General features: G+C 36.8%; 1 protein-coding gene across 3 annotated transcripts in view; it reads right to left on the bottom strand.

Annotated features, from left to right (window-relative positions):
- Positions 1-389: 389 nt before the first annotated feature.
- LOC129568883 (uncharacterized) overlaps positions 390-14,766 on the bottom strand; it is an 81,290-nt gene continuing 66,913 nt past the window's right edge. For all 3 annotated transcript variants that reach the window (XM_055447222.1, XM_055447231.1, XM_055447215.1), the window contains exons 10-16: positions 6,415-6,607; positions 4,714-4,928; positions 4,373-4,582; positions 3,400-4,273; positions 3,157-3,288; positions 2,901-3,082; positions 390-2,828 (exon numbers count right to left, since the gene is read on the bottom strand). In XM_055447222.1, coding sequence (XP_055303197.1) covers positions 2,646-2,828; positions 2,901-3,082; positions 3,157-3,288; positions 3,400-4,273; positions 4,373-4,582; positions 4,714-4,928; positions 6,415-6,607 — 1,989 coding nt within the window. In that variant the 3' untranslated portion in view covers positions 390-2,645. The remainder of the gene's footprint in view (positions 2,829-2,900; positions 3,083-3,156; positions 3,289-3,399; positions 4,274-4,372; positions 4,583-4,713; positions 4,929-6,414; positions 6,608-14,766) is intronic.

The raw sequence follows: 14,766 nt of genomic DNA, 5'->3' as shown, positions 1-14,766 counted from the left end.
GAAAAGTTTATTTTTAAAGCTTTTGAAGCATTCAGCAGATAGACTTTTGTCAAGTGAATGCTTTAACAACGCCATCTGTGATAACAAAACTCAACATAGTATACTTCCCCTCTTTAATTTGAAAATGGTCATCTACGTACAGTACAATCTCGGAAAAATTGCCTCACACAAAAGTTAATTGTCCAGAAATGTTATTCGAATTTTAACGAATTATGAAAATTGTTCGACAAAGGGAGTATTAAACCAGGTTTTTTTGAAACCATCCAGAAAAGCTGTTCAGTGTTCACCTCTGGAACATTACGATTAACTTTTTCGAGATTCCACTGTATTAATACATTGTTTGAGACGGTGTCTAGGAAGAGATAAATGCAATAATAAGACATTATTCATTCAATTTGAGAAATATCATTTCTTTTTATTAATAAGTATGCATTTAATCATAATATATTTAACTTTTTGTCTGTTTGTTTCCATGAAATTGATTCGAACAACAATCTAAACCTAAAATACGCAGAAAATTAAGAGGACAATTTGAAATGAATTTTCTTAGAGAAAACCAATTTTTTCTTCGTTCGAATAATATAAAGAAAAAAAAAATGTTGAAATTACAAATAATCGCATTTGATTTGTTTGTTTTATAGACGAACTCAATCGTTTTGTTGTATTAAATGCTACAATTTTATATGTGAAAAAAAAGGAATAAAAGGGTAGGAAGGGGTTGGATGTGGTGGCATAAAGAATAAATCAATCAATTTATACAAACAACATTCAATAAATGGATTCTATTTCCGTTCGGATTCAACGATATTGAGCTCTTTGTATTTTCAGTTACAACTTCTGTCATTGTGGTTCTAATAGTTTGGGTTGTTATGTCTCATTTTAACTACTATTTATATATTTCTAACATTATTCAATAGAGTTTCTGCCTTCAAATTTGTTCATAATAATTACACAATTTAATTAGCTGATTTGTTAACAGAAGGGTTTCTAGTACATGTCTGAACTGTTGCGGGATATTCTGCACATAAGAATAAGTAAGCACAACGCTGCTTTTGATCGCATCAGAGAAGAAAAAAAAATGTGCCCATCAAATATTTTTTTTTGTTAAAAACTAATTTGTTCCTAAACACATTTAATTTCAGTTGTTTTTAGTTTATTTTTTCTTCAAATCTGTTCATCTGATCTCTTGATTTCGATTCTGCTAATTGTCTACTGGTTCTCCTAGTGTGTGAAAATTCATGCTGTTGTCATCGGAACGCCACGAAAGAATCAAAGCAAATTTGCTGTTTATTCGTTAGACATGCTGTAGTAGCTAGTGGCGATCCGCCACACCATCCAATTTCAATAACTTTAGATTCTTATATTCAAAATAATCACGATTAAAAAAAATGTATATTTTTACAAAAAAAAATTCATTCCGAAAACAGTACAACGATTACATCTGTGACGGATACTTTGTTCTGGGATTTTGAATACAGAGAAACAGTGAGTTAGTCTCCAGTGTGAAAATGACAACAGAGAGAAGGATTCCACTCGATTGATACGACATTGAAATCGAAACGAAATTTGGGTCAGATAAAAACTAGAAAATCGAAATCGAACACGGTAAAATTGTATTTGAAACGAATAAAAAGAAAGAACACTTTTTTCGAAATAATACCGAATAAAATTTAAGTAGTTCAATTATTTAGTCACAATCAATTGATTAGAGTGTGTGTGTGTGTGTGTTTCGAGGTTATTAACAGTGCATTTCGGGCTAATTTATTATATACATATTGTTCATTTGTCCGCTAATTTTATGGATTTCAATTAATGTCTTTCATGCAAAATATGCATGTTCTCGGCCATTGTGTTCCTTCGATTGCCAAAAGAAATTGAGAACATGCAATTTCACTTCTCTACTTAGTTTTCATTTTATCATCGAACTTATTACATAATATATATATACTTTTCTAAAGACCATCAACGAAAGTTGAAACGATTGAGCTTTTGTCGATACCGGTCGATTCAACATGCATATCTCTTTGACATTAGTTTTTTTTTTCTTCTGTTAAATTTCATTCTAATTTTTCTTTTCTTTTTTGATTCTCACTTATATTTGCACAGTTCGGACTAAATTTTAAGTTCTTGTTACTTGAAGAAAAAAAAAACAGAACAAATCATAGTTTTTTCTTCTTGATTCTTATTAAATATAATCATAATTTAAATTGAACCATTCAATTCAATTGAGTGTTTACAATAATTCAGTTATTTTCTTGTTTTAATTGCCTATAAACAAACGAACGAAATATAATTTCTTGTTTTTCTTCTCTTTATAAGTACATATATAAAGTGTTGAATAGCACAAAAGACAAAAGAGATTGATGAGCGCTGCAAATTCGACGACAATCATTCGTAAAAATAAACGATCACGTTAACGCTCTCTAATACGTATATTATTGCTCTAATGAGTTATGGCCTTGTGTGTTGTGCCAATGTTTCGATTTTAAAATCCATCTCAATTCATTCTTCGTATTCAAATAAATATATTGGCTTTTAGTTCTGTGTTATTTTGTTGTTGTTGTTATAGTCATGCTGTACAATGTTTGTGAACTTGAAGGATTCTGCTTCGATCATGCATTGCGTTTCCTTTATTGCGACCGAATTTAATTGCTATGCACCCACCCAGCTGGCACCCACTGTGGTTCGCGCTCCAACGAATTGATTTCGGCTAACAGCTGGTGATATGCACGTTCAGTGTCATTGTTTATTATAATCATATCGAACAAATGGCCCCATCGAGCTTCCATATCACGTGCTGTTGCAATGATCTCCTTCAAATCTTCATCCTAATCGAACGTGAGAAAAAAAAAGACTTCAGTTGCGAATTTCATTTGTTGGATATTTCAGTGGGAATTTACCTTATATGGCTCATGATTGCGTTCTTTCTTTTGTCGCAACTTTTCCAGACTAGGCGGTGCCACTAGTACGACGTATGGCTTCAAATCGCTTGCTCGAAGCAATTTCAAACTTTGCGGATGTAAATTCAATACACAAATCTTACCACTAGACACAACAGTACGTATTGCTTCAAGGGACGTGCCTGAAAATGTAATACAAAACATAATGAGAGTTGTGACTTTTGTCAATGCTATAACAGATCCAAATTTAACTTACCGTAATAGGCTTTTTCATATTCTCCATGTTCTACAAACTTACGAGCTAGAATATCGGCTTCGAATTGTTGACGCGATATAAAATGATAATCCTTGCCAAGTACTTCTCCATCGCGACGCATTCGAGATGTATCTACAAGTTTGCAGAGAAAAAAAAGAAGACGACGATTGATTAGAAAATGGGGCATAACAACGAAAATTCACTTTGGCTATTCCGAAATTGGTCATGTGTGAAAATACTCACGTGGCACAGCTGCTGCAAATCGATCTGAATCGGCCATCAGTCTTTGTCTTAGTTCGTGACGTCCAATATTTGGCGGGCCGATTAAAACAATCGGTCGCTTATGTGATGCACGCGGATAGTATAAAGCTACTTCTTCATATGTGAGTATTTCTTCTGGATCAGGTTCATCTGGTGTGGTTGTGGCATACAATGGGTAGCCAGCTTCGCTGCTAGTCTTCTTCTTCTTCTTGCGTCCTTTGCGTGCGCAAAGCAATGTCGATCCCTTCGCTCCGTCTTTTCCCCGGTTACGTAGTAGGCCAGCTTCACCAGCGATAGCCAACTTCATGGATTCACGTTGGTGTTGGAACGATTGGCTCGGTATTAAGCCGGCCAGTGTTTGATCTTCTTCGCCTTCTCGATACGCCTGCCACCAGTTTGGATCGTCGCGCGATATAACATGTAAAACGTCACCTTTCTGAAAACTAATGCCCAACTCGCGGCACGGTATATACAAATCGTCCTCTGGATCGTAGTCAAAATGTGCCCGAACATGAAGCACCGGTGGATCACGGCCATAGCCACCGATCGGAGGCTGACATGCGGGAACAATCAGAAAAACTAATGTTCCAGTCATGGCACTTAACAGATCATAGACATCGTTAACCGACTTTCCTCGCATTCCGATGCCATTCACTTCCAGTATTTCATCGCCTTCATGAAGCAATCCGGATTTTTCGGCCACTCCGCCCCGTACAATACGACCTATTACAACAGCTTCACCTTCATTTCGAACGGTAGCACCAAGTGGTTCAGCTGATTTCTCAATTTTTATGATTCGAATATGGTCTTGATTGTCGTGTAAAACACCTAATGTTAAGTCTCGCTGTAGCTGTTGCTGTAACCATAAAAAAGCAACGGATCGTTAAAAAGTGCATTTTTTTCTCGGGTGAAATTAATGTCACTCCAAGGATATGAAAAAAATTTATGGACTTACATTCAATACGTTGTTATTGGCGATATTTTGATTGGAAACGGTGTCGGATCCATCAGTTGGTACATAGACGGATGGGCCAGGTGTGTTTCGATCCGTATCGTTGGCAATTAAATCATGCGCTTCAAGCAATCCTTCCATTTCGTAGGTCGATTGTAAATTGCAAAATTCGATGGCATCTGGTGAACTAGACTGAGCCAACAGCTCGACACACTGCACATTTTGATTAAATCAGGATTTCGAATGGGTTGGAGAAAAAAGAATAAAAAAAAAGAATTTATGCGTCAATAAAATGCAACGAAGAAGCAACAAAAAAAAAGATGATGACAAAATGAATGACTCACTTCTTTCGCCAATGCTTTGGCATCCGCGCGAATGGCATTTTGTGTACGTGGCCGACGGCGTTGCAGAACGGCGCTTCGTATGTGAAGCGCTCGTGCGACGACTGGTCCTAACAATAAACCTTGAACACTTGTCACACGTCCTGCCAACGAAGCCAAACCATGTTTATTTAGTTGGCCTTGAAGCTGTTGCAATGCTGCCACCAGTTCATTGTAGCCTATTTGAATAGAGAACCAAGGAAAACCAAATTCAATAAAAAAAATGAAATGCTTGACATGCACAAGAGAAAAAAAAAAACAAAATGAAATCCACAAATTCAATCATTTCCGATGATCTGTCACACCATAAAAAGGAAAAATACCGTATTCCATTTCGATTTCCATGCGAAAGTAGTTGGAAAGCCATACTTGTATTCAAACCGATTTTATTGCGTTCGTTCATATCATCATTTAAATAGACTTTGAGCATACACATGAGCGAGTTAGTTGGTTGGTTGGGTGACATGGGAAAAATCGAGTGTAGATGCAAAACAATTTAATATTGCACATAAATAATAGTCAAGTGGGGCGGGTGAGTATTACGGGAGCGCGCTGTCACATAAAACGTTCAATTGTCAGTGATATGGCGAGCAACGACAACGACAAAGACGACGTCGACGATGCGATAGTGCGGGAAAACACCAATAAAAATGCATATCAAATTAAATTCAGCACGTAAATTCAGCTGGGATCGTGTCAAAGGAAAACGCAATAAACATAAATTTTCATATAACTTTTTCTTGTGCCGAATGATGAATACATATTTCATTGTGTTTTATCAACAATGTTTCTCATCAATGTCTTTCCCATACTGAATCTTTGTTTCCGCTCTGCTTTTTTATGATTCACTCTTTCCATGTTATGTTTTTGTGTGTGTGTGTGTGTCGAGCGAAAAGTGCTTGAAAATTTAAAAATATTGTCATCACTGTTTCCATTTCGAATAAAAGTTGTGTTGTTGTTTTTTTTTATTTTCCTCCTCAGAATAGACGACTGTAACTTATTGTCATAGACGTATGGAATGTATTTATACAGTGAGTGTGTGGCACGTGCTTGTTTACACTTGTAAAAAAATAAAATAATGAACACAAAACGGATATCCTCTTCTGTATATTTTCCCTCTCACTGCACCTCGTTAACTGTATATAACGAGCACAATTCAATGCCAGTTAATTCAGTAACGAAAATATATTTGTTCAGCTGTCAGAATTTAGTGCCGTTCTCCGAACGGAACGCAAAAAATTCCTCCGCAAAAGCAGAAAATACGAAATGAACAATTGGCATAACGCTCGACAACGGCAGTCAAAATGTGAAAAACATTTAATTACAGAAAGGCGATCGTAGTTTCAAGTGTTCGCTCACGCTCTTTGAGTCCATTGAAAAATCGATGCTTTAAGTGACGGCAAATAAAACACAATGAAGACGAGAAGAAGGAACAGGCCAAAGGGCACTCGTTCACTTGTTGAAAAATTACAAAGAAAACACTCTTCTTCGTCTGGCTAAATGATGTGGTTAATTAACACTCGCAAACTCTATGTGGTGGAAACCAATAAAAGTGAGATGGAGCAGGAAAAAAAATAATGGAAATGGGTAATTTTTGAATTAGCTTTTAGTTCGCTGTTTTTTATGTACACTGTACAATTTTTTTTTGCGCTTAGCTCCACTTACCTAAAATTCGTTCAACATCTTCATCGGCGATGAATGCATCGTTGTCAACACCGGCGGGTGGTCGCTGTTCGCTAGCCAACGGATGATTATCCTGAAGTGCTTGTAGCTTACGTGAACCGCGTAAGCTGGCACGCAAAAATTCATTCTGTTGTGCGATGCGCTCCTCTTCCTCGCGTCGCCGCCGTAATTGCTCCTGAAATACAACAAAACAACCATTTTAATATGGAACACGAATTGAAACTAACTGCACAACAGTCAACGCCAACTTGCGTTTAACCCCTTAATATTTGATGCCTTTTTATTGGACTTTTATGATTTCATTAAATTTTCAAGCGAAACGTTTTTCACTCTCACGGGCGTCCCCACGTGCGGAAACTTCTATGTTTGTTTTTGTTATGCTCCCCTTTTGCATTGCTCTCGCCGAGCACATATCATCATTTATATACTTGCCTTGTACTGATCGATGCGCTGTGCATCATGACCGTAATACATATGGTTGTTAACACTTTTACCATTCGAAATTAAATGACCATTGTTGCCCGGGACATTATTATTGTTGATGCTATTACTACTAAATTGGCCATTTATTGAACTAGTTTTGTTCATCACCATTTTGGTGTGTATCTTTCACTCACTTTCCTTCGTTCTACTCGCAAATCTATTTAATTTTCCTCCTTATTTTTCTGCCCTTAATATTGCTCTTTAAATTTTCGAATGTTCTCTCGAAACGTTCTTTCCATCACGATTCACTACAGAAAAAAAATGCCGAAAGTTGTTTTCATTCACTAACATAAAACATGGCATGGATGGTGTGTGTGTGTGTGCATTTCAACTTGCTCCGAAAACATTGCGTAGTCATACCATTGGATTCTCGGTAAATTTGGAAATAAACTTATTTCCATTCTTGTGATATATGCTAATGAACCAATGAAGCACAGTTTCAATAAACAACACTGATGACTGAACTTGGACAGCGTAGGCTCTTGAATACGATGACGATAACGATGACCGAAATAATCGCTTACTTCGATCTGTCAAAGTGAAAAAATGAACTTTCAGAAAACAAATAAAAGACTTTTCTAGCAGTGTGTTGTGTGTGTGCACAGCACACGCCCATTTTCGTTACTTTCAAAACCAGTCGAGCGATCGGTGTGCGTTCATTAGCGGAACGATTGTATGAGAATAGATGCAAATCGTCAAGAAAGTTTTTATTTTTTTGAATTAATTAAATAAAACTCTAAAAAGAATCGAGTTAAACTGGATTCGAGCTACGAATTTTTTTCTTTGATTAGCGTTGTACATTACTATCGAAAATACGCATTCGTGCGGCTTTTGCACCTACTACGAACCTAAATAGATGATTCGTTTGTGTTCATAATGAGCCGCTGTGAATATTGTGCATGAATTAAATCAATGTAAGAGTGTTGCCGGTTTTATTTTATTATCGTTTTGCTACTGTTTTATGTTGAAAAAATGAGCTCATACCCGAACAACTTAATCTGATAAAAAATTCAGAGTAAGCCGTACAACCGATGCATCTAATGCCTTACATTTGTGGTCGTTGAAGTGCTTGGCTTTTGAGTGGACGCAAGAAAATAGCACATTTATCGCTATTTGAAACTCTAAATCCATTGACACACATTTGCTCACGATAAATTCTCTGGCTCATACAATTCATACATAGCCACCGCCAAGCGAATGCATGTTATATCGAGCAGAGCATTATCGAATGCGATCGAGAGAGAGCGAGAGAGGGAGAGAAAGACAGCCCAGAAAAAATGTTTATTTAATTGATTGGCTTAAACCATTGGCCGGTACGCGTGAAAAAATTCGATTTTCTAAATGTCGATAAATTTCTTTCGACTTCATTCGTTGAACCGCAACAAATATGGCAAAGCATTTACATAAAACGGCTAAATCGACAACATTTCAACCGGAGTGAGAGAGTGAAAGAGGGAGAGAAAAAAACGGGAGTTTTTGCATTTGTAAACGTCGATGGCTAACACTCAGCTTGGTTAGCAAAAATGCAGAGATGTTAATTTGGAATATATGAATTTGAATTAGCCGAAAATGCCCAAATACACTCACGTTTCATAGACATGTTTATGGATATAACTAGCTCTAATGAATACACATCGCCAAACAGAATGCCATGCAATGCCATGCCGTGCCGTACCGAATACGTCGGCAAATAAAATGACATAAACTGCAAATAGTTTATTTTAATGTGCACACCGTACACCGCGTAATACTTTGATGCATTGTGCATAACTTGAAACACTCGATGTGCCGATGTAAAATAATACATATTTGCATAAAATTTGCCATCCAGGTAATTGAATGCGAAATGCTAAACACACACAAATAAATATGAATGGATGCAAATGTACTTAAATTCAATTTTCCGAATGTCGACAGACATTGGCAGCGGCGGTGAGTGATTCAGTTTCAACGATATTTGACCACAAATCAAATCAATAGATTGGTTTGTAAAGTGCTATTTTGACCTTATTCCTCAAATTTGACACAGTCCATTAACGCATTTCACCCTGTCGAGAGTCAGTCCACTTAACGGATTGTTTTGTTTAGCCTGTGAATACACAACATGTGCCCCTCGTACGTATCGCAATTCAATCGAAATGCTAAATGCTTAGAGCATTTCATATTTCTGTTTCTGTTTCAATTGACGTTTCGTACGGCTGCGATTTACGAATGTTATTAATCATAACCAGTGACTTTTTCAAGCCTTGCAGCGCCAATTTGGCGCCATTATTTCCAATAAAACAATTCGCTTTTTCTCTGTCTTCAAAGTCGCGAAGCATGGACATTTTATTACCACAAGAGACAAGAGAGAAAAAAGTGTTGAGAAATCACATGATCACGAAATATTCCAGTCATCATTGTTAATAACAACGATCATAAGTCACAAATATACAAATCGGTTTTGTCTGTCACATTTTTCATTGTTTATTATTCGTTTTATTTCATTTTCGACTTTCTTGTTTTGTGAAATACATATTGATCACATGGGCTAGCCCGTATTGTGTCACGTCAGGAGGAATAGCTTTTTATTTGCTTGCAATATGTCATCTTTGGTGAGCTCACGAAGTGGTGTGGTTTAATTAGCGCTCTAGCGAATACATTGCATTCGAAACAAAGCACAGTCATATTCACGTCCATTTTGGATATTCGTGGCTCGGTTTATATGCAAAAACAAAATTCAATGAATATTTTTGCATGGAATTTCAATTAGTTATATTCGAAATGTTCGTATTTTTCGTTATATTGGCATTCAACTAATGTTTCCATATCGGTATTTCCAAAAATTATGTTCGTTGCTTTATGAAATTTACTTGACAACATAAAACCACAGTGAAATTTATTGAAATCTTATGCACATTTATTCACTCAAATGTATTAAAATCAAAAACAAGCTGCAACGATTAAATTCCAATCATTCAATTGCTCTCTGCCAAACAAATCCAACAGAATTTTTTTCGCCTACATTCAGAATGCAATTCAGTCGAAACACATAATTTTTTCACACTTTCTTTTGCTGGATTTCTTTTTTCTTCGTAGTCGTCGTCATTTTTTTTTGGGTGTAGTGCATTTTTCAAGTGGATTTCGTTTACGAACGGCTGGCTAAATCGGTTTATTGCGCAGTAAACCCAGACAGAAATCAAATATCACTCGATACGGCACGGCTTAGCCGAATCATAATCATTTTCGCAACTCTTTCATGCGATACTTGAATTGAATTTTTTCTTCATGCCTAAAAACTTGTTGTATACACGTTATTGCTATGTATATATATACTTTTTTGACGAACCATTGCACTTTTTGGCACATACTCATATTCACTTCACTTCTTTGAATGCGCGTCTGAATCGTGAACATTCGTTGAAATGGGAAAAAAAGACGAAGAAAAAGAGAAAAATTGAAATATGCAATTTAAAGTCGGCAGCGTAGTAAGAGAGTTTTCCTCCGAACTGCTGTTATTGCTGCTCATATCTTTCAGCTGCAGACGTCGACTTATGCAATGGTTGATTCGTAGATCGCTGAACGAACACATACACACATAGAGAAAGAGAGAGAGCGGGCGGACGAGCAAAAGAGCGCGCCTTTTGATGATTACGATGGATGACACAGATAGGCAATGCACCAGCATCCCCGAATGGGGAGAGTTCACATGCAAATGTATTTAAAATTCAGCATCGAGATAGACCGAAAGAGAAAAATGCAAACACACTCACACACACACACAGACTCAGTGGGTAATTAAACCTTGCAAATGATTAGTTTCCATTGATGTTTGCGTCATTGCATTTTGATGTTGTGAATGATTTATTCGCGATATTGCATGGAGCGCAATAGGCTTTTAGAGCGATGCTTTTCAGTCTCGACACAACACTTGAAACCATATCAACTGGCAATGGATTAAAACTAAACTATTGCAAAGTGCTCGTAGCTATCGACTCTGCTATGGATGTGCACAACTTGAGGCTGTGAAGTGAAAAAGCGAACTGATTCATGATTCTGATGTTCAATAATCACTGTTGAGATAGTAAACGAATATGCAGGTAAACACTAAAGTAACACGAAACACTCAATGGAGTGAATTGCGACTGTCGAATACAGCAACGATGCGCTTTTTGAAAAAAAAAAAATGGAAATCTTTCGATGAATTCACACTGTGTCGCTTCTATTTTTGTGTACCTCATCGATTTTTGTTGCCTCCATTCAAATGCCAACTCATGTATTGCCGAAGGATTTAGGTCGAAAACTGTGAAATCCAGAACTTTTGTTATCGGTTTTGTCACACGAAAATCACTGGAACGATTATCGATTGATGTGAATTTCTAACGAAAATCGCTGCTTAAATGGCAAATAATCATAGCAATCACGCGATATTCCGTAATAAGCTAAAAACGAAGCCAAGCGAATCAAAGAGTGTGATGACGAGTTTCGTGCACATCAAACAAACTGATAACACAGCCTTGAGCTGTTTTATTCGATTTTTTTTTTTCATTATTAGTCAGCCACAACAAATCTTCTTTTATTATATTTCTTTGCTTGATAATAGATTTATCGTAGATAATAGACATTCCATCTTTTAAGTTTGAACATGCTCGTGCATACTTCAGAAAAAATGAAAATACCGAGAGAAAGGAAAAAAAAATATGATATGTATGTCACCAGTTGGAAAGTTGATATGTTAATTTCATCACGGTGGCATTGCATTTCGAATTTGAAAATGTTCATTGCCTCGACAGCGAATGCATTTCGTCCATTTTTATGGTATGTGTGTATGTTTGAACGGCTAAGGTCAGTTTGACTCGGAAATAATTATTTTCCAAGTAAAATAATACAATCGGGCCATTCGTCACCGCATTTTCCACTGAAACCAGAGTGAGCAACGTCGAATTAATTCACACATTTGCCATAGTTATAATTATGGCAATTTATGAAATGTTTTTATGATAATGAGATTCGAATTTCAAGCACTTTTCGCATAGATTCACTAAAAAAAAATTGCGCACGCATGTCGCTTATAGTGATCGTTGAAGGCAAACACTTTTTGGATGGAGCACAATTCATCGTCGACTATTATAACGCGGATAAAATTCACTTAAAATCGATTTTTCCTATTCATTTCATCGATTCGGTTCATCGAATTCATCATTTGTGCTAATTTAATTTTCACTCGGTTTTGTTTTGCTATGCAATGATAGAGATAAAGCGCTCGGAGGCCAGTGACGATGTTATGCCCAAAATGACGTAAACAAATAACCAAATCCGACACAGATTCTCTGGCTGCTTTTCAGTGCACATACAACAAATTTCTACCGTTTTTTGATATACACGTATATTATTTTTGCCCTAATCCAGAAACCAAACAATAAACGTCGAAACACATACACTCGATAGAGAGATAGCGAGTAAAATAAAAGAGCACGCAAAATATAGCAATATCTAATTTCGATTCGACCGTATTCGGAAGTACGGCAATCGATTTTTTTTATACGCATTTAGAATAGCCGAAACACTTGCTGGTTGTCAATACTGGGTGATTGCTTGTCGTTTTGTTACCCGCACTCGTTAACAAATTCACGCTAACTAATCACAATATCGTATTTTGTGGCCATAGCACGCCGTGTTTGCAAGCTGCCTGAGCTACTTCACCCGTTCGACACAGTCAAAACACACCACATCCAAATAGAATAACATTTAAAAATTCAGAATGAAAGAAGAAGAAGAAGAAGAAGCAGTATTAACGCATATAAACCTGTACGCCAACCGATTTAACCAAACACAAACAAGCAAACACACACACACACATACACTCGCCACGCTCATGCCGAACAATTACTAAAACAAAAACAAGCACCAACACCACACAACCACGAGCCACGGGCCCTGCGATGTCAGTGTGAAAGAATATTGTTCAATGCTTTCATACATTTTAAATGGTTACACTGTTTCACTATGAATTGCTTAGGTATAAACACGTCAATGTTGAACGACTGAACGTGCCATAAAAAAAAGTTGAAAGACGCGTTATTATTGTATACATAGTACACAGTACACACACACACACATCACACAGTGCGGCAAATAAATGAAAACAACACAGAAAATTGATAATGTGTACGTGCGTTTTATTCATTCAGGTACGATACATTATTATAACTTCATGTATGGACACAATGCGACTGTGTTTGAGAAGAGAGAAAAAAGGTAAACACAAAAAATTGCGTCTCTTTCCCGCCAACTGTGGGTGAATTCAATTCAACCATAAACTATCACGATCATAGAGCAACCGACTCGAACACTTATGCGTTTTTATGCCGTTGAAGAGTAAGTCCGGCCAACCAACCGACAGACCGAGCCAGTCATTGTACTCAATAGACTTGGACATGGCCAACGTATGAAGTCAACGACGAAATAAAAATAAATTGTTCTCATGGCTTTATAATAAGTAACCGGGCAAGTTTGTTGTTGTTTTTATTCAACAAATGTCATTTGTGTTTGTTTTGCATGTAACCATGGTGCGTATATTATTCGAATAGAAAATGAGTATTCCATTTCATTGAATACATTCTGTTCTGTCACGTTCATTTTCTTTTTTTGCGTTTGTTGACGGCTGTTTCGTTCCCTTTTTTTTCCCTATCAACCTCTCTCTTTCATTCTTCTTGCCGTTTCTTTCTCTGGAGTTGCTTTGGTGTGATTAAAGCATAGTTTTTTTTTATTTCACCAAGTGTAAATCGTTTGGATCGGTCGTGTGAGCGTGTGTATGAGCTCTTTCACAGTGCATATTGGCTCGAATGCATTTGGATGTGAATACAGCAGCATGAGCATGTATGTGACTTTGTGTAGGCTGTGGTATCGAGTTGATGTCGTCGTCGTCGTCGTCGTCAAATTAATGTTTACTAAATGCTTGTGTTATGGTTATTGGTGCTGCAAAGCCAGCAGAACATTTTCACCTGAACCACGTAGATACATACACCGGATGAACACAAAAATGCTGAAGTGAAATCTATTCATGGGGTTTCGGTTCGTGTTTTTGGCTAAATGAATGCATTTACTGAGGCTGCATTTTAATGCAGACGATCAATAAACAAAGGCGACACCACATGCAACACGATGCAAAGGCTCTTTGTATGCACACGGTAAAATGTGTCTATCATGTCATAGTTGGAATTCCGGATTCTAGTGGGATGATCGTTTCAAGCTTCTCTTGCCCATCATCATCATCATCATCATCATCATCATCATCATCGCCTTCTTCTTCTTTGCCTTTTTCAAGTACAAAGCGAATACAAGAAATGCCAACACAGCCGCACGCACTTTGAATAAATTAATTTGTGATGTTGTCGACCACGTCCCCATTTAATACCTTGCTTCAATCGATTATTTTCAGCTTAAAGTCAATACTCTTCTCATTTTTTTTTATTTTCGTTTTCGATGGAATTCAAATTCTATTTGCAAATGTGTGCAGTGCCTGCGCAAAGGCGAAAAAAGTAGTTGCCTTTTCACAGTCCACAACATTTTTGTTAACTCGATTCGTTTCAGTTCTTTGTTGCTTTGATTATTTTTTTTCCGTTGAAATGTAATGAGAAACGTGTGGCACGTAGTTACAACTAAAATGGTTTTTGCGTAACGACAAAACCCATTTTTCGGAAAAACACCGTAAACAATTGAAAATGCGTTTTTAAGCACTCTGACGAATGAATTGAAACTCTATCTAATAAATCAGGGTAAGCAAACATTTCTCGGAGCATAATGATAAAATGGAATTTTGATAAGGTGCAATCGCTGTTTCTATTGCTGTTGCTGACGACAAATGAAACA

Source organism: Sitodiplosis mosellana, unplaced genomic scaffold (genome assembly GCF_009176505.1).
Source record: "Sitodiplosis mosellana isolate CC-2019 unplaced genomic scaffold, AAFC_SMos_1.0 Smas_scaffold_1, whole genome shotgun sequence".
In the NCBI taxonomy this organism is placed as follows: Eukaryota; Metazoa; Arthropoda; class Insecta; order Diptera; family Cecidomyiidae; genus Sitodiplosis; species Sitodiplosis mosellana.
The sequence above is the reverse complement of the archived record's forward strand: the minus strand, read 5'-3'. Positions and strand labels throughout refer to the sequence as shown.